Genomic DNA, 20,019 nt, shown 5'->3' on the forward strand with positions numbered 1-20,019 from the left:
GCACCCCATTCCAAGCCCGGGGCCAACCAACCCAGACGCAAAGGAGAAAGGCATGAGAAACGGCCATTGTTTGAGCATCTGCTGAATGCCAGGTGTTGCCCCAGTCACATGCTGCCCTTGCGCTATCTCACAGGACCTTTGCAATGACACTGTAAGGCAAGGGTTATGATGCTCATTTTCTGAGCCAAATCCTGGAGTCAGGGTCACCCGTAGACTCCAAGGCGGGCCGTTAGGGGACAATGTGGGACGAAAGGAAAACATCTGCATGATAAGTGAAATCATCTGAGTCAGATCCGGCCCCCACGCAGGGAAGGAAGGCTCTGCAAGGCTGCAGAGAGCTAAGCAGGTGGAGGCAAAGCCAAGAACCATGAGGTGGTTTCAAGCAGCAGTTGGTGGGAGAGACCACGGTGGCCGACTGCCCTGCAGCAGCCCTGATCTCTGGCTTTTTAGAAATCTGGAGTCAGCTCTCAGCTGAGGCTCCAGAGATCTGTCAGGAAGGAACGGGCCTGGCTCGGGTGAGCCCAGGCCCACGTACATCTGGGGACAGGATCCCTGATGGAGCTTTTCTGTCCTCTAGTTGACATAATCCAGCAAAGACAATGTCTGCAGCCAAGGCCCTGCCCTCCCCCTGACCAACTCTCATTAAACTGTCATGGTTTCCTGGGTATGGGCATATGCATTAAGTGGGGGTGTAGCAAGCTAGGGTTTTGCTTTCATCTGACCCATTCTGCAGTCCTCATGGCTCAGCTGTTGTTGGATGATGCTGAGTCACATGGTGGCAGCCGGCCGCAGCATTCCAGGGCTCATCTGAGGTCATCTGGATTATCGCCTCACACTCACACAGGGCTCTCACACTTGAAAGTGCACAAGATGGATCACACCGCAAGTCTCCATGCCAGGAAGACGCAATCTCGGGTCTCCCCCGGGTACTCTCTCTGAGGCTCTGTGCATTTCACGTGAAGGACTCTGAACACTTTGCAAAAATTCTGTTTGGTATTTGAGGAGTTAAAATAACAGGCATGTTCCTCACCCACATCTCCCTGAATCACATAACCCCAGCCCATTTTACAGGGAAAATAAACTGAGGGCGCAAGAGAGTGAATAAGAACACAGCTGGTGGGAAGAACAGCTGGGAGGCCCGATGAGGGCCCCTTTCTCCTCCTGGCCCTGAGCTGTGTCTTGTCTGCTAGGCAGGCCGCCTGTAAAGGCAGTGGCTTTTATTTCTGCACCAGGACATTGGAAAGGAGCAAAGGAAATATTGACAGTTACAGGACAGCTGCAGGAACTCAAAGCCTCTGTAATTTGCAATTTTCAAGATTCCAAGGTTCTTGGAGTTCATAGGTCTTCCCAATCTCATGGGAGCTCTAGTCCCCCAAGAAACTCCTTTTTCCCCCCAACTCCCCCCTCCCCCCACCATTTATTTATCCTGGACAGGAGAACAGGGATCAAATTTTGAGTCTAATCTGTGAGGAAATGATTTCAGAACAAGGAGTAGAAGATGAGTAGGATTTAAGAACTTTATCCCTGAAACTGAATCTCATCCAGAATTTTCCCTGCTTCCAAAACCAAACAAACACGGCTTTGTAACTTGTCCCAGCTTTCCACAGATGCCTGAAATGTCCACACCCTTGGATTTCAGGGAACCCTGTTGTAGCCTGAGAACAGTCTTGAGGTGCGGTTTCGGGATCGTGGGGTTCTCGCCCAATGACGGTGTGTCTTAGGTTCACCCCTGAGCTGGCAGGTCTCATGCTTGCTTACAGATGAGACAATGAGGTAAAATGTAGGCTCCCTGGCTTCTTTCTGAAAGACCCTGATGTGGGGGGCCAGGGGTGGGCCCCAGGAATCTGCACATTTAGCTCGAGCCCTAGCTGATTCTGGGATGCTCACAGCTATGGACCACTCTTGGAAAAGGCCTGCCAGAGAATGAACCAACCGTCCCAGTTGTGAGGAGAGAGCTGCAGTAGCTGGAATCTCTGCATGGTCTTCCAAAGTCTAGAGTCACTGCAGGGTGACAAAGTCACCTTGATGGGTCACAAGCCTCAGGGAGACACTCACTGCTGTAATATTCTTGTCCTAAGCATCTGAGTAGCACTGGCCAAAGTTACCTTCATGTTGGCCATGAGACTTGAGGCAGGGAGCAGGGCGGTGCCACCCTCTGCCCCCGCACAATCTGCCTGTGGGAACCAGAGGGTGAGCCTGGTACAAACCTCTGCAGGACGTGGCACCAGCTGCAATTGAAGGTCAGGTCTGAGGACATGCAGGTGTCACAGCTCCGATGCTGTAGGCAGGCTGCGAAGAAGAAGAAGGCAGCAGTCACTCAGCACCAGTCCCGCCACAGACCTCCAGAAGTGCAACTTCCCTGAATGCTGGGTCCTTACAGAACTCCGGAGGCTCTGACCAGCAGGGACCCTAGACGTTTATAAGGCCACCCTCACTTGAGTCCTTCCCTGGTGGCTCAGATGGTAAAGGAACTGCCTGCAATACAGGAGACCCAGATTTGATTCCTGGGTTGGGAGGATCCCCTGAATGGCAACACACTCCAGTATTCTTGCCTGGAGAAGTCCATGGACAGAGGAGCCTGGTGGGGTATAGTCCATGGGGTTGCAAAGAGTCGGACACGACTGAGCAACTAGCGCATTACATTGGGGTTTCCAGTGGTGAGAAGGGCTAGGAGAAAAGTGGAGCAGAACAAGCGGGGGATGTGTTTTACTCAGGGAGGCTGGGGAAGGCCTCTAAGGAGCTGCAGAGGAGGGAAGCCAGCAGGCAACTCTCCTGGGGGGGAAGTCCAAGCAGAGGGACCCCCCCTGGGCAGAGGCCCAGGAGGAGTAGGTTCCAGGGTGCTCCCAACAGCAGGCAGCACTCTGCAGGGTGGAGAGGTGGAAGGTGGTGGGAATGAGGAGGAATGGCAGCTGGGGCCTCACTGGGCAAGGCAGGGGTGGAAAGCAGGGAAGTTAGTGCAAGTGGTGGCTGGAGGGAGTGTGGATCCCTTCCATCATCAGCCAGCCAGGAAAGCAGAGAGGGCCAGGGGAGCAGGAAGAATGGGAGCTGGATTTTAAGAGTTGTTCACTTGCCCAAATGCTGCCCACTTAAATGACCTCGGAGTGGCAAGCAGCTGCCACAAAATCCATCCATTTTACTATAAGAACAATCAGGCACTGACCCAGAATAACTGTATGCAGTCTGAGGACTCATCTGGTGAGCAGCTGAACAGAACACGTTGGTAACAGCAAGAAGTGACCGCTAACCACAGGAAAATGACCACTTATTCAAAAGGAATTTCTTCACTCTGTGGGTTTTCATGGGCCTGGACCACAATCCATTAATTAGGGAACCAGTTTGCATTCTGTGGACCCCCAGCAAGGCAGCATCTGGGAACCGGCCCTCTGTGAGGGGAAGAAAAGCTGCTTCGGGCACAGCGTGGTCACCTTTGGTTGCCTTGTGGGAGGGACTGGCTGCAGGGGGCACTGTGTGCTTTCCAGGGCTTGGCAGGCTTTGGAAGGGTGGAGGGAACTCCGTAGGCAGAGAATAAGCAGGGACTGGCCTGACCCCAGAATGACAGCGCTCTGGCTATTTTCTTCTCTGGTGCACCCCGAGGGTCTACAGCAGTGCCCAGCATGTGGTAGGCAGTTAACAAAAGTTTATAGGATTGATATAGAGTTGCTCTCATCCCCATTTTACAGAGGAGGAACCTGAGGCTTGGAGAGAGTCACAGAGCTAAGAGAGGCAGATCTGGGTTTGAACCAAGGTCTGTCTAAGCCAAGAACCTGAGCTCCTAGCCTTGAGGTCCCCCGGGAGACCCCCTTCCCCAGCTTCCACCTTCATGCCAGGCCACCTTTTCAGGAGTCTGTTCTAGAAGAAGGACCAGCCATGGCATATGATGGCTTGAAGAGCCACATCTCTGGAAGAATTTTGGCTAAGTCCCCCTGACCCCCAAAGGCAAGGGAGAAAACCTGGGGCTGTGGGGTGCAGAGTTTTCTGAGAACAAGGCAAACCAGCTTCCAGGAGTTTAAATTAGTTTCGTAGCAGTTCCCTCCTGGACTTGGGAGCCCGTGACCTGGTCATTCCCAAGTGACTCTGGAGGCCCCTTAAATGGCTCCAGTCAAACTGAGAAAAATGCCTAGGAGCCTCATGAGACATTAAAAAAACACACTGACCTTTACTTTCATCTGCATTTCAGATGTCCTGTGTGCTATTAAATGCTCACAAAATTCACTGGAGGGGTGGAAAGAGGCTTAAATGTACAGACGTGTCCCAGAAACCGCATTCCCAGGTTGTTTCACTTCTTCTGCCTGGGTGGTTAGCCCTGCCCTTGGATGTCCTTGCTCCCAAATGTAGTTTAGTCATTCCTAGGACTCGAGGTTTGCTCTCACCAGTCCTAGAGGAAGCTCTGCCCAGAGGGAGGGCGACTGGGATGGGGGTGAGCCTGGGACCCCAGCGGTCCCAGCCCTGTCCCTAGGCATCAGGGGAGGACACCTGCTGGGATATGGCCTAGCATTTGAGAAGACCCTTCCTCCTCCTCTTCTTTCTTCACCCCCTGCTCCCAGAACCTCCAAGGAAAAGGAAGAGGAGAAAGAGAGGCAAGAACAGCCCCAGAAGGCAGGGAGAAAGCCATGGCTCCAGAGGGAAGCTGGGAGGTATCATGAAACAGGAGAGGAAATTAAAACTGTCTTTAGAAATATAAGCATGGGGGCAGGTGGCAACTTCTCTCGTAGTCCAGTGGTTAAGACTCCACGCTGCCAATGCAGGGGACCTGGGTTCAATCCCTGGTCAGGGAACTAGATCTCACATGCTGCAACCAAACACATGCACCATAACTCCTGAAGCTCATGAGGCAGATAAAAGACCTGGTGCAGTTTATATAAATATATATATATATATGAACAGGAGCACTGTCCTTCCCTCTCTCTCCCCATCTGCCCTGACTGGATCTTTCAGGCTCCGCAGCAGCAGTGGGAGGCCTCCACCATGGCATGCCTTCAACAGCAGGTGAGCAAGGTGCAAAAGAGTGACAGGACCCAGCCCCCTGGATCCTGGAGGGCTGCTGGCTAAATCCCGACACTGCCTTCTACCTGTGGATGCCAGCATCACGCCTCCTCTGAAGAAAATGCAGTGATAAACTTATGGTTCCTTTCAGTTCCTGTATTATCTTTTCTATGAGCTCAATCCAAGTTATCAGAGGTATCTCTTTCCTGGGTTACAATTACATGTTAATAACAGCGCCTGCGTGCTAAGTCGCTTCAGTCATATCCAACCCCTTGCGACCTCATGGACTGTAGCCCACCAGGCTCCTCTGTCCATGGGATTCTTCAGGGAAGAATACTAGAATGAGTTGCTGTGCCTTCCTCCAGGGGATCTTCCAGACCCAGGGATCAATCCTGTGTCTCCTGCAGCTCCTGCACTGCAGGCTGACTCTACCTCTGAGCCACCGGCGAAGCCTGTTAATACCAGCAGCTGTCATGTATCAAGCACAAGCCATGCCCTGGGCCTGGGATGTGCCAGTGAGTGTCTGGACTTGCAGTTCTCACCCATAACATAGCCCTGGGAAGGAGGCAGTGTGAGGCCCATGTTACAAATGAGAAATGGAGGCCCAGAGAAGTCAGGTGGCCGTATCTAGACAGGGGACCCTAGTGAGCCTGGGATGGAACTCAGTCTGACTTCAGCGCTCTTGCCAGGATGGTGGCATGCCTCTCTTCCATCAGTGGGGACAAGTCCTACTTACTTGGCAATGGGGTGAACTCCACGGCAGATGTGCTGGTGACCTTGCTGGGGTCCAGCTCCACACGGTGGTATTCGAAGATGGTCCTTCTCCGAGATTCTGAAACACACAGAGCCTGTCATCGGGAGCATTTCATAGGCTTTGGGACCTGGAGCCTGACAGGGGGGCAGGAGATTGTAGTGAGAGGAACCTCTGAGGGCAGGAAGTAAAACCATCATCCCGGGATGATGCTGTTGAAACTCTGGAGAGACAGGAGGATGGGAGTTGACTTTGAGCGGCGAGCTCTGTGTCATAAGCAGGCTGAAAATGCAGCGGCCCAGCTGCTGCGGGGGCCAGAACACAGGAGTCCACCTTCTGCGCCTTCACAGCTGCTGTTCCCTTGACCCATCACACTCTTCCACCCTTTCTCTTCTTGTCTAGCTCACTCTCTCAGACCTAGCTCAGGGCCACTTCCTCTGAGCAGCCACCCCTGGACCAGCTCCCTCCCTTTGCTCCAGGCTCTCCTCCCACTGCACTCCTTGCAGTATGTGGTCATGATGGTCAATTTGGAGGGTGGGGACCACTCAGCTGTGATCTCTGGTCCTGAACCTGACCCACAGTGAGTGCTCTGCAAATGTCTGCAGATGGATCGGCTGACCTCGGAGATCCTCTCCCCTCCTCGATGGTTCAAGGGCCAGAGTCAGGGTGACATCCTGCCTCAGTCCCTGCAGAAACTTCCTAGGGGACCTCAGAGTTGAAAGACCTGAATTCTGAGTCAAGTTTTTCTCCTGACAAGTTGGATACCCTTAGGGCCTCAGTTTCTTGTCTGTGAAGTGGAAAAACATTACTACCCCAACACCCTTGCGAGGAAAAAGCTGGAATTGTAGATAGAAAGACTTTTCCTAAAATGGCAGTCTGAGATGCTCTGATATTTCCCCCATGCCCACCCAAGAACCATGACTTGTGGTTGGTTTCCTTCAGCTCCAAAACACAGGCTGCAAGCAGCTGAGTTTCATGAATGAGTTTTCCCATGAGGGGAAAGGGCCACTTGGTATTTGGCCTACCCAGCACCCCTTCTTCCTTCTGGAAACAGAAGGAACTGCCCCCAGCCCCTTCCTACATGTGGTCTGTACTGTACCTTCTTTCATGACTCTGCCTCCCTGGCCAACAGTGATTGGTCCAGGGTTGGGCATCTGATGAAGCTGGACCAATCAGAGACCTTCCCTGGGACTTTTTAATTGTAACCACATAGCCGTTTGCTCTCTAGTAATAATGCTGAGAAGATGCAACCTCAGTGTCCATGAATGGCCACAGTTCCAGTCTCACGGGGAAAGCTAGAGGATGAAGTCACCTTGTGGAAAGAAGCATGGAGTACTAGCGGCATCCCAGTCCCTGGAGTCCCCAAACCTGCCCTGGTCCTATCTTCCCGGTGTTGGCTCTTCCTTTGGTTCTTTGGGCTACTTCAGTATTCCCAATGCACCCCTTTTCAGCTGAACTAGTTTCAGCTGGCTTTTTTTTATCACTAGAAGCCCAGAATAGGTGAGGATATAAGTTTCCTTCCAGCTGAAGGTGATTTTTAAGGAAAGTTTCCTAAGGTGGCAGAACTCAGTAGCTGCTGCTGCTGCTGCTAAGTCGCTTCAGTTGTGTCTGACTCTGTGCGACCCCATAGACGGCAGCCCACCAGGCTCCCCTGTCCCTGGGATTCTCCAGGCAAGAACACTGGAGTGAACTCAGTAGGGGCATCCATAAAAAGGAGGGTGTCCTGTGCAACCGCTGGGCACCCCGACCTGAATGAAGAATCTAGGGCAGCAAATACTGCTCAAAAGAACATTTCAGTTATGTTTCTATCATCTATTTATCCTCAATCTATAGCTTGGCTGAAACGGTAAAGAATCTACTTGCAATGCAGGAGACCCTGGGTTTGATCCCTGGGTTGGGAAGATCTCCTGGAGAAGAGAATGGCAAACCATGTCTGGAGAATTCCACGGACAGAGATGCCTGGTGGGCTACAGTTCATGGGGTCACAAAGAGTCGGGCACGACTGAGCAACTAACACCTTCTGCTTAAGCCAGGATTGAACCCCAGGTGATAACCTCAAAGCATGCTCTTTCCACTGTGCTCTCTGCTCTGTGGCAGAGCCTGGGGACACCTCTGTCCCTGAAATGTCTGCAACCACAGAATGTCCTTGAGACATTCTGTGCAACACAAAGGAAACTGCTCTGGCGCAGGTGGCCACAAAGCTCCCCTGGAACTAAAGAGGAATCTGCAGCCCCATCTCAAAGGTCTGCACTTGAAATGTGAGTACCACCCACTCACATGTGCACATGTGAGCGCCTGCACACACACACACACACACACACAGAGTCATATGTGTGTGTGTGAGTGCCTGCACGTGCACACACACACACACGAGATTCTTTTGATATAAGAAAGGCCCCTTGCCAAACAGGGGTGGGTCTGAAAGAGATTGAGGTGAGAGGTTATCTGCTCAGAAGAGTCTCCAATTTTCAATTCACCCAACAGCCCACAGGTGTGATAGGGCCCTCCCTGTGTGACACCAACTTCTCTGCAAAGGTGGCCTGGACTTGACTGAGCCTGGGCCATGTGAGACCTTAGGTGGAGGATGGGGAACTTCCAGCAGCCTTCCGCAGCTCCATCCCACCCGCCACCCCCAGGGGTCAGCTCTACTAAAAAATCACCCCCTTCAACACCCAAATGGAATAGGATAAAAGTAAATGTGAAACCAGGTCTTCCAAGATGCCTGAGGCCCTGGAGTCTAGACTCTGTGTAAACATTTATTCCTTAATCTGCCTCTTCTGTCAAGGTTCAACTCAAACAACAGGTCCTCCTTGAAGACATCCCCCAAGCAGGGATGCAGTTAGTGGCCCCTCCTCTGAGTGCCACAGCCCCCTGTGCCCCATCCTGCATCACCTGCTTTACAAACATTTACTCTGCTGGCCACCCATCCCCTGAGACCGTGAGCTCCCCAAGGGCAGAGCCTGCAAGTTATACCTCTCTGTCCCCCAGCCCCTCGCCCCAGGCCTGGCACACAACAGGGTCTTGAGAAAGGACTGTGAATGAATGAATGGCTTACAAATAGTCAGGAAAACCCTAGCAGTTTCTCATAACTTCAGCGCACAGCACAAAGGAAGAACACCTTTCCTCCCCAGCCCACCACAGATTGTGCCTATTCTCAAGAGGGCCGCCCCCAAAGCTGCTCTGTCGTGTCCGACTCTTTGTGGCCCCATGGGCTATACAGTCCATAGAATTCTCCAGGCCAGAATATTGGAGTGGGTAGCCTATCCCTTCTCCAGCGGATTTTCCCGACCCAGGAATCAAACCTCAGTTAGAAGGAAGGTGAAATAGGACAAAGGGGTCAGTGTTGAGGCATGAAGAGAGATGCATGAACTTGTCAAGAGAGTCAGTTTTAGGGATAGAGAGGAGCAAGCAGCAGCTAGGGAAGCCAGGGCTCCCAGTAAACCCTACCCCAGAATCTAGGGATGGGTCTCCGACCAGCCAGCTGGGGAGTGGGGATGTGCCTCAAGTGAGGGTTCAGCCAGAGATAATGGGATATATCCTCCAAAACCCAGCACAGCCCCACCAGCAGGGAAGGGGAGATGTGTGTGGTAAGAAGGGGGAGGAGGGTGGGTGGACGGAAACATATCTCTGGCTAAAAATATTTGCTCACTTCAGCGGCCAGCTTGTACTTGTTTAAGTGTCTGATTTGGTAAGACTTTTATTTCTCAATAAACAGAACCCTTAGTATCCCAGTCTGTGTTACTTGCATTTGGATTATCTTGCCAACATCTGGGGCTCGCCCAAAGATGATGACGTCCGTCTTCATGACCAACAGATCCCTCCCGGAACCGAGATGGTGGCCGCCCCAGAGCCACATTCCTGGCAGTTTGAGACATTCTGTGTTATCTCTGCTTCCACTCATCAAACATTCAGAAATGCTAAGATCCAGACCCAGAGAGCCCTGCCATGCAATCAAGAGACGTCCATGGCTCAGAGGAGAGCTTGGCATGTCCCGTTTTGTTTCCACACCAGACACCAGTGGGAGAGGGTTGGTTTGGTCAGAAGAAATCGGACTGACAGATCCAGCCACAAACTTCCCTCCGAGATGGTGGCTACCGTACAAAAAAATTGAAGATGGGGGATCAGGAGGAATTTTTCATTTACTCATTCACATCTTCCTCTGCTCATTCAGTTATTCATTTAATAATCGTGACTCGAGCCCTAGCAGGGGACCCCAGAGATCAATACAATGAGAATCCTATACCCCAAGGAGCTTGCAGCCCAGCGAGGGAGGCCCCTCAGCACAGATGCAAAGTGGAAAAGGGACTGAGGGAGGAGAGGAGACAAGGAAAGGAAACGCTCAGGGAGCAGAGTAGGAGGAAAAACAGAAAATACAAGTAAAAATCAGGGCCGGGGGGCGGGGTTGGGGGAGGGCACCAGGATGGATAAAAAGCCACAGCAAAGAGCACCATGGAGGATCCCTATCAGGAGCAGGGAGATGACAAAATGGGCACGGTGACGACACCCCCTCCCATGCCCTTACTTGGCTGCTCCTTCTCACTCGTCTGCTGCCAGTTCCCGGGGCCTCCTCTTCCCCACCCAGCACCAAGGTACAGCGGGCCTCTGCCACATTCCTCAAGTTTGCCTTTGCAACAAAAGGAAGGTTCTGGAACAGGAGAAGGTTTCAGTGCTTGGGCCATCCAAGGCTATTCTGGGGCCAGCCAAGTGGCAGGTTGCCATTTGGAGCTTTTAAAAAGGAAATCCTCATTAATCGATTCCATTAATTCAGAATCTATCAGTTTTGATATTGGAGACCCTGAAGTTGCTTTTATACTGTCCGTGAAAGACAGGGTTTCTTAAATGAATACAGGAAATTATATTGACTTCTGGGCCCCCCTCCAGTCAAATAAAGAGTGTACCAACTACTGTGTATGTTTTGCCTGCTTCTGCAAACAGATGCTACTAATCTGAATCTTTTCTCTGCAACAAAGCACACTCTGCAGACTCTCTGCTCCAAAGCTTGCAGAGTGGTTTCTGCAAGGAAGTGATGGTAAGAGAAACTGCCTGTTTTCCTCACTCAGCCCCAGGAATGAGACTGTGCAGAATTCCCTCCACCTTCAGACAGGGGTTGGAGGAAAGTGTTGGGAGCCTGGGGGAAGGAAAGAGTCCCCCAGACATGGTTCTGTGGCTGGGGGATTCTTGAATAGTGAGGAGTAAATGCCACTCCTCACAGCACCCTAGGCAGGGAGGAGGCAAGCTTGGGTGCTAGGGCGGGGACATCACCTATTCTATAGGACAGGTGGGTTGGGACAACAGGAATATCCACAGTGACTATCACAGTGACATTGTCTGTGGACTAAAGGCCTCTCCCTGAACTTCTATCATGGTGTTTTGAAATATGTTGTTATTGGGTTGGCCAAAAAGTTCATTTTCCATAATATCTTATGGAAAAACCCAAATGAACTTCTTGGCTAACCCAATATTTGCATCTCAACCAAATTCAAATGAATTCCCTATTTGCTGGGTTGACTATCAGACCCAGAGGAATCTGATCTCTCAGCCACATAAAAGCCATCACTCTGAAAAGCAGGAGTCGTAGCCTATTTTAAATTCCACTGAAGGCTGTGGATACCGCCCTAGAAAAACGCGTACACGTGATTTACTTCACCCACACCTCAGTGTTCCTCTCAAGTCCACACGTGAGCCCCAAGCTGAAAAGTCTCTGACAGAAAGTCCATGGGATTTTCCAGGCAAGAGTGCTGGAGTGGATTGCCATTTCCTTCTCCAGGGTTATCAGAGCACTCACCCCTAAACTCAGATGCCAGGCTCTGTTCTCACCTAGCATCACCAGAGGGCAGGGCACACGGTCTCTACCACACCCAGCCTCTGCAGCGCCCATCTGGGGCTCATTTTTTGAGCTCCTGCCCTGCTGCAGGCACTGGGCTAAGTGCTGGAGCCCCGAGGAGCTCACAGCTAGTTGGGGAGAAGCCGAATGAGGCAGGATGGTGTCATGAGTTCTATATTAAAGCTCTTAACAAAGTACCCAGAGGAGGGAGGAGGAACGTGAATTCTGCTGCATGGAGGAAGCTGGACCAATGGATAAGTAGGATTGTGCCAAGCGGTAAAAGGACGAGGGCAGGGGGTGGCATTTTACATGAGGAACTGCATCAGAAAGATGGAGATCCCCCCTTGGCATGTTTGGGAAACACGCATGCAGACCAGTGCTGACTGGACGGAGCGGTGGGTGACAGGAGGGTTCAGAGACCAGCCCACAAAGGTAGGCCTGTGCCCATAATACACGTGAGAGATATAATGAACACTATGTGTGTTATCCATGAAAGTTATTAAGAGAATAAATCCTAAGAGTTTTCATCACAAGGAAAAAAATCTTTTTTTTTTTTTTTTTTTTATGCTTTAGGTTTGCATCTTCCTGAGATGGGAGATGCTGACTAAACTTACTGTAATCATTTCATGATGTATGTAAGTCAGATCCTTACGCTATAGCACCTGAAAGTTACACAGTGCTATATGGCTTCTCTTGTGGCTCAGACGGTAAAGACTCCACCCGCAATGCGGGAGACCTGGGTTCAATCCCTTGGTTGGGAAGATCCCCTAGAGGAGGGCATGGCAACCCACTCCAATATTCTTGCCTGGAAAATCTCCATGGACAGAGGAGCCTGGAGGGTTCCAGTCCATGGGGTCGCAAAGAGTAGGACACGACTCAATGACACTGAAAGAAAAACAAAACAGTAGGCTATGCCCAGCTGTGTAGGCCCCAAGTGCCACACTAAGAACTCTGAATTGATGCTGGCCCATAAGGAGCCAGAGAATGACAAGATCAGCTCTGTCTGGCAGTGACAACAAGGAGCAGGGGGACAGGGGGCAGGGGGCAGGAGCCTGGAGGCCGGGAGCTGCTGGGCAGTGTCTTGAGTCAGACGTGGGTTTCCCTTGGCTGGTAGACTCAGCGCCTCATGAACCACAGCTGGAGTCACCTGATCTAGCCCACAACAGCCCTTTTATCTCCTCCAGTTCTCACGGAACAGGCGCAGCCGCCCTCCTGTTATTTCAGGTGGGTTCTGCTTCCTCCCTCGCTCCTCATCACCACCTCCCCACATCGCCCTGGCTTGCTCTAAAACAGCCTTTCATTCTAGAACCACAGAGAAGCCTCAGAGGCAGACACTCTCGGGGGATCTGACTTCCTCTAACTCACCCTCATTCCGCAGCTGGATCCAACACACATTTCCTGCCACCGGGCACAGGGCCTGTGAGGGAGGCACAGACCCCACCCCCGAGGTGCATCAAATAGGGTGGTGGTGAGGGGCAGGGAGGCATGGATACCCAGAGCAGTCCTTCCTGTAAAGCAGCCTGGGTGTGTGCGCACGGTGCTGTGGGTGTTTGGGGAACTGAGGAGGGAAGGATTCCCCGCTCTGGATGGAGTGGGAGTTGGTCGGATTTAGAAAGCCCCAGTGGTGGACACTAGGGTTTAACAGAAGATTTGGGTTTCAGTTCTAACCCTCAGAGCTGTGTAAAAGCAAGTCACGCCACCTCTCTGAGCCTCCTTGACTTCATTTAGAAAGAGACAAACGCACAGACTTCATTACAGTGCTGCAGGATAACCCAATAAGATAACTGTAAGCTCAGTATCCAGGGATGGGGTATAATCAGTGTGCCCCTAAATGACCCCAGTGATCCCTGCCTCCTGGGATTCACACCCTGTTTAATCCCATCTTGAGTGTGGGCTGGACCTAGGAACGTCCTTCCAACCAGCAGAAAGTGGCAAAAGTGACGAGGTTATGAGAAGGTCCTGGCTTCCCTCTCGTTCACCCTCTACTGCTGTCTTCTTGCCTGCTCTGATGGAAGCCAGCTGCCACGTTATGAACAGTCCTATGGAGACGTTCAGCAGCCAGAACTGAAGGGGGAACTGAATCTTGTCACAACCACGCGAAAGCTCTTAGATGTCCCCCCAGCAGTCACTGAGGCAAGCCTGGCAACCACTTTGGGAGCAGCCTGTGAAAGAGTCTAGACCAGAGGACCCAGTTAAGTCATGCTTTGTTTCCAGATCCACAGAAACTCTGAGATAATGTTTTAAGCCTCTAAGTTTTGGCACAATTTGTTATGCAGCAGTAGCTAACTAATACAATCAGGGTGATACTGAAACTCATAACTAGCTCAGTGTAGGTTTTAACTAGCCAATTAGAGTAGTTGACTGGTGCAACAGAGCAGGGTCTGAGCCACTCACTAGAGTGCTGGGAGTTTGGGGGTGGGAGATGGGACAGTGGAGGGACAGGTGAAGTGATGGGAATTAACCTTATGGAAATACTCACACAAGAGCATAAAAGTACATATTTGTAAGAATATTCACTGCAGTATTATTTGTTGTAATGAAAGATTGAAACAACTGAAAAGTCTGGGCCCAGGGGACTGGTTCAATTAAAGTACATCCATGCAAGGGGTGAAGTGACTTAGCAGCAACAGCAGCAGCATGCAAGGGGTATACAGTCATTAAAGAGAGTGATCCAGAAAGATGGGCAGGATATACTTTATTCAGGAGCAGAACAGAGGACATCGTATGCCATTGTTCATGTTAAATACACTTATGTATACTTACTGAAGGCTGGTAGCTATAGAAATACCCTGGTGGCCCTGGTTGCCTCCAGGAAGGGGAATTGGGGAACGAGGATCAGGGACAGGAGAGAAATCTAATTTTCCTGTCTCCTGAAGCCCCCTGTGATGCTCCTTCTATCATCTGGGTTTGGGAGGCAATTATGGTTGTGTTCTGGGAGGGCTAATAAACCCTAATTTGGTGTCTTTGGAGATTTTTCTAAGTGGAGAGTGTGCTAAGTGGAAGGGCCCTGGCTCCGCACCTGCCTCCACCACCAGAGCAGTGCCTCCCACTGGAGATTTTCTTGGAGAAATGGTTCCTCAGCTCAAATGAAGAGAAGTTGGAACTCACTCTGTCCCTTTTCTTCCACACTTAACTCTCCCCACTCCCCCAACCACTTCCTGCCACTGCCCCCTCCCCCTCCAGTCTGGCTCAATCGGAGCCGAGTTCAGCCCCGTCCAGTGATCTCTGTGGGTCCCTGGGGTCTCACCTGGTACATCTGGGGATGGATTGAGAATCATGAAGGCATCTGACAGGCCTGCTTTGACAGGGTGCTGGGATGAGCTGATTTCCAGGACGGGTATAGGGATCTGCAGAAGGGGAAGAAGAGGCTCCGTCTACCCCTCAAACATTCTTGGACCAGCTCTCCTTGGAGCTTCAGACCCATCTGCCTGGTGGGCATTGGCTCCTGGAGGGCTCAGACATCTCAAACCCATCCAAATTCCAAGTCTTCCCCTCATCATCTCCAAACACGTTTCCTTTTTCTTTTCTTTCTCTTTGTGAATGGCACCTCCATGGAGGAGTCACCCTCAGCCTCTCCCAGCTTCCTTTCATTTCCCTCCTCCTCTGTCAAACACATCTCCAATCCTGTTAACTGGCCTGCTAACAGGCTCTCAAATCTATCCAGTTCTCTCCATCACCCCCACCCCACCCCAAGCTAGCCCGTTCTGCATCATCTCCCAGCATTCCCTCTGAGTCCCAGCCCTCTGCTCTCCACTTTGAAGCCAGGGTGTTTTTCAAGATTTTTTTTTTTTTTTTGATGTGGACCATTTTTAAGGTCTTTATTGCATTTGTTACAATATTGTTTCTGTTTTGCTTTTTCAGCTGGGAGGCATGTAGGATCTTAGCTCCCCAAACAGAGATGGAACCCACACCACCTGCACTTAACCACTGGACTGCCAGGGAAATCCCTAGGCCCCCTTCTTTCAGTGCTTTATACCAGCCATGCTCAGTCCCGCCACAGAGCCTTTGCATACGCTTTGCTCCCTCCCAGAACACACTTCACCCTCCTCTTTGCTTCCTTAACTCCTACACGTTCTGAAGATTTCAACTCTTTTCCTCAGGAGAGCCTCCCAGGCTCCTGTTCAGGTAAAGAGTCCCGTGAAAGGCTTTCCTGGCATCACTATTTAAGAGCACTTGCCCCCACAGTTACTATCTATCCCCCAAGCCAGATTCTCAGCTGCACGAAGATGGCCCGGCAGCCATCCTGTGAACTTGTGTATCTCTAGCACCATACCCTAAGTCTGGCGCACTTCAGGGCTTCAACATATTTGTTGAATGAAAGAATGGCCCACTCACCTCTTTGTAGCCAAAGACAATGCGGCCGTCTTGGTGCAGAGCCGCCTGGAAGGTGAAGCTGCCCCTGTCCTCCCGACCCTGGAGGTAGACGTGGTCCCACTGAACGACAAAGACTGTCCCTGGTGAGGAGAGCAGAGACTTGGCTGGTCAGGGAGGTCGTGCGGGGAGCAGGGCCCTGCAGAAATGGTGGCCCACATGGATGGGACACCAGCTGGTGCCTTTAGCGATGATGGGGGCAGTTTGCAAATTTGACAGGAGGCAGAAGCTGGGCAGCCCACAGTCTGCCTCCCAAGCTGGAGAGAAGCCAGGAGACCCTGCTTCGCCCTCCCCGCCGCCAACTAGGTACTGTGATTGTACCTGTATCATCTCCAACCCCAAGCACGGCCCTGTCCTTCTTGCCTATCCTGACCCCCTGAGATGAAAAGGAGGAGAAACAGTAGAAACTTCTGTTCTCCTGGGGCAGAAGGTAGGTTCCCAAGGGACAACCTGATGAGAATAAGAAACAATCAAGGTCTCTAATATTTATTTCACCTCTACCGAGAGCCAAATGTTTTCATCTAATTTTCTCAGCAGGTAGCAGGCGTTTTGTCCCCAGGTGAGGAAAATGAACACAAAGGTATGGTAGCTGCCGTGCTGTGTGACTGTGGGCAAGTCCCTTGCCCTCTCTGGGCCTTGGGTGCCTCTAAAGGGGCTAGACCAAGGGATCCCTGGAGCTGGATGAATTAAACTCTGAGCTCTGATCTCACCATTGTCAAAATAAGCAACTGTGGAGTTGTCAGAGTAGCCAGGGTTGAAGTTGGCCATCAGAGGGGCCACGTACTGAGTTGCTGTGAGCATCCGATGGACCACATCACCCATGAAGATGAAGCCTGGGGTGGGAAGAAGTGTAGATGAGTCATCAGAGATGGACTTGCTTCCTCGTGCAGGAAGGAGTAGTGTGGATGGAGCTGGAAGTGAGTCTTAGACCTCTGACCTCCAGCATCAGATGCTGGGCATGGGTCTGGTATATACAGAGCAAAAGGGCCCCAGACTAGAGAAGGTTCTCTCTGCCCCTCCACCCATCTCTGTCCCTTGGAAAGTGCACAGGAATCCAAGATGGGCTCCCTCATATCAACAGGGAGCCTGGTCCCAGGAAACAGGCTCTCAGTGCAGTCTCCTCCCTCTCACTCACAGACTCAGAAGCACAAGGGCCAAGGGACTGCCCACACTGGCCTGTGCTGACCCAGAGGGAGACACATGCACCCACATCCACACACACACACACACACACACACACACACACACACACACACACACACAATTGAGTCAGCAGACGTGAGGGAGGTGATCCGAAACACTCATGACCTCTCACCTGAGAGTGGGGTCCCAAGAGAGAGCCACATGTGGGACCCACCCCAGTCCATCTATAAAACCCTGTCTCCCATGAACCTTCCCAGTTAGGTCCCAGGTTCTGGCTGAAATCTCCACACCCTCTCCCAGCCCCACAGACAAGGCCTTACCTCCGGTTGCTATGGTGATCTGCCGCAGAGGATGCCCGTAGAAAGGGAAATCAAAGGACAAGACCACTCTCTGCAGGGGACGGGAGAGAGTCAGGAGGGCCAACCTGCAGGCCAGGTGGCTGGGCAGTCACACTGTCCCATGCTTATCTGGATGGGGTGGGGGGGTAGGCATGTCCAGGGCAGGCCCCCAGGACTACAGGTGGGCACCCCAACTCTGGTCAGCCCCCTAGGATCCTCTGGGAAGGCACTCCCCAGACTCCAGACCTCAGACCATAGCCATGCCCACTGACCAGGCAGAGTGGGCTGGCCCCCAGCCTCCCAGCCCGGGGCAGCGCTGCCAGGGACTGGGGCACTCACCGAAGCCTGCCGGTGGGTGTTGGAGAGGATTCTGTGAACTTTCACTTGGCTCCGGTTGGCCTTGGCCACGTCCACCCACAGCTCCTGGCTGCGGGGCTCGCTGGGGCCGTACAGACGGGACACATAGTAGCTGTGGTTGTCTTCCTGCGTTACCCAAGACAGAGTCCACAGGAGGGTGAGGAGACAGCATGCTGGCAACCACCCTCTGCACCTCCTCCATCCAGACGTCTGGATAGAGAATCCACGGTCCTCCCAGACCATAGCCCAGAAGAGCTGGTTTAGGCCTGAGAGCCCCTTGCACGCCGTTGGCCCTGGAGAGCTCAGTACCTGCCCCCTAGCTATGTCCCCAACAGCTCTGCTCCAGCTAAATCCATGCCTGCTATACCTGTGCTCCACTCTGCCATCCCCAGGACAGGCCAGGGGGCTTTTCCTGGAGCCCTGAGTTCCGCTCCCCACTACCTCACCCCCACCCCAGAGCACACCCAAGGCAGAGCTCAACTCGGGGCCTGAAGGAGCAACAGATAAGGCAGCCCCTAACAGAGCCTTGTCTTCAGGGAGCTCCCAGACTGAGGGGGAGACACAGCCCCCTGCCCTGGGGAGTACCCAATTTAACAGAGAAGAAAAATCTGAATCTTGGAAGCTACCCATCTAAAGACGGAGGCAGATCCTTGATCTTGGGCATTGCTAGCCTAATGGAGGAGGTGGGACCCGTGCAAACAGAGACCCTCTAGCAGAGAGATAAGACAGGGCCCATACAAGTCACTAAAGAGTTCAGAATGGGGAAAGAAGCAGCAATGATGCCTTCAAGACATATGCTTAAGCTTTACTATGTGCCTGATTGGGACAAAATAAAGAACAAGCCAGAATCCAGAGGGCTGGGAGTTAATTCTGTAAAGCCTCTCCTGCAAGGGAGCATTTAGGGGCAGGATTTAAGAGAGGCTGGGAAACAATCAGCAGAAAGAGCGGAAGAGCCTGGGGAGGAGGCCATGTCAAAGCCTTTCAGCCCATCTGGGAGCGTAGCCGAGGAGGAGCGGAGGCACAGCGGGCAGGTCCATTTGGCCGCTGCCACAGCCACGGGGTTGCTGACCCGTGCAGAGCCCTGGGTGTTGCGGGTCATTAATCAGGCTGTCGGGCAGCAGCGGCTGCAAACACAGCAGAGCTAACCAGGTTCTCCCTGCCAAGCTGCCAGCTGCCCAGGCAGCCCTTGCCCGGGTCCCAGCACAGCAGGGTGAGGGTCACCTGCTCTCTCCACCCGCCCAGAGGCAGACTCTGTTCTTCTGACAAGTGACACACTCTGGGGCCTGGGGTTGGGGCAGAGCTGGGGGAAGATGAGCAGGAGAAACACGGGGCCAGGCAGGGTGGGGGTGGGGGGTAGATTTCCTTTGGCCACTGCCTGGCTCCTCCCCTCCAGCCTCTAGACTGCCGGCCCCTCCACCCATTCCTAGCACGGACATCAAGCAAATCTAAACAAATCGGAAACACATGAGGCCACACTCCTCTGCTCATAAACCATCTGGGGCTCCCACTGCCCTGGAGACGAAAACCCAAACCTCAGCCTTGCACATGAGGTTCCACCAGGAGCCCGCCCCACCCTCTCTCTAGCTTCGCTTCTCGCTCTCTCTCCTTCACTTATGCATCCTTGGGCGCCCACTCACCAGACCAACTCCCCAGCAGTCTCAGGCGGCCAGTGGTCACTCAGGCCTTTGCATATGCTGATCTTCCTGCCTGGAATGACTCTGCTTTCTCCCCTGGCAGATCCCTCCTCTTCAATGCTCAGCTTAAAGATCACCTAATTGATCTTCTCCCCCGACTTGCCCAGTGAGGACCTCCACCATCCACAGTAGTCCTCAAGGGGTGACTCATGGGTACTGTTTGTGAGAGTCACCTGGGCCCCTGCTTGTTGGATTTCTGGTTTTACTCATGAAACCTCCTGAGGGGGAGCCAACCTGATGCCACCAACCATGGGTGCCCATGGATATTGCCTCCCACTGCGGCCACAGTCATCCACCCTGAGGTCCTAGAAGATGCCCAGAGGAGGAAGCACTGCATCTCAGCTTGTCCACAGGCGTTGGAATATCTGTGCTCACAGCCTCCCTCAAGAAAGCAGCCCCCTCAGCTTCTGCTTCTTCCCTCATCCCACCCCCTACCAAAGACTAGAAGTCACATTTTCCCCGCTGGGTCTCCAAGTTTCCTATCCCCAGTCATTTCTGCTGGTATCCCCACCTTGACCACTGAAAAAAAAAAAAAAAAGCCAAAAACAATCCCCAAAA

At 52.4% G+C, this 20,019-nt stretch overlaps 1 protein-coding gene across 1 annotated transcript in view; it reads right to left on the reverse strand.

The window, feature by feature from the left end:
• PLXDC1 (plexin domain containing 1) overlaps positions 1 to 20,019 on the reverse strand; it is a 63,088-nt gene that overhangs the window by 14,752 nt on the left and 28,317 nt on the right. Inside the window, exons 3-9 of the mRNA XM_018064992.1 lie at positions 17,750 to 17,893; positions 17,393 to 17,462; positions 16,640 to 16,762; positions 15,894 to 16,012; positions 14,806 to 14,905; positions 5,720 to 5,815; positions 2,208 to 2,289 (exon numbers count right to left, since the gene is read on the reverse strand). Of these exons, the coding sequence (XP_017920481.1) occupies positions 2,208 to 2,289; positions 5,720 to 5,815; positions 14,806 to 14,905; positions 15,894 to 16,012; positions 16,640 to 16,762; positions 17,393 to 17,462; positions 17,750 to 17,893 (734 nt within the window). The remainder of the gene's footprint in view (positions 1 to 2,207; positions 2,290 to 5,719; positions 5,816 to 14,805; positions 14,906 to 15,893; positions 16,013 to 16,639; positions 16,763 to 17,392; positions 17,463 to 17,749; positions 17,894 to 20,019) is intronic.

The sequence above is a fragment of the Capra hircus genome, chromosome 19 (assembly GCF_001704415.2).
Source record: "Capra hircus breed San Clemente chromosome 19, ASM170441v1, whole genome shotgun sequence".
NCBI lineage: Eukaryota > Metazoa > Chordata > Mammalia > Artiodactyla > Bovidae > Capra > Capra hircus.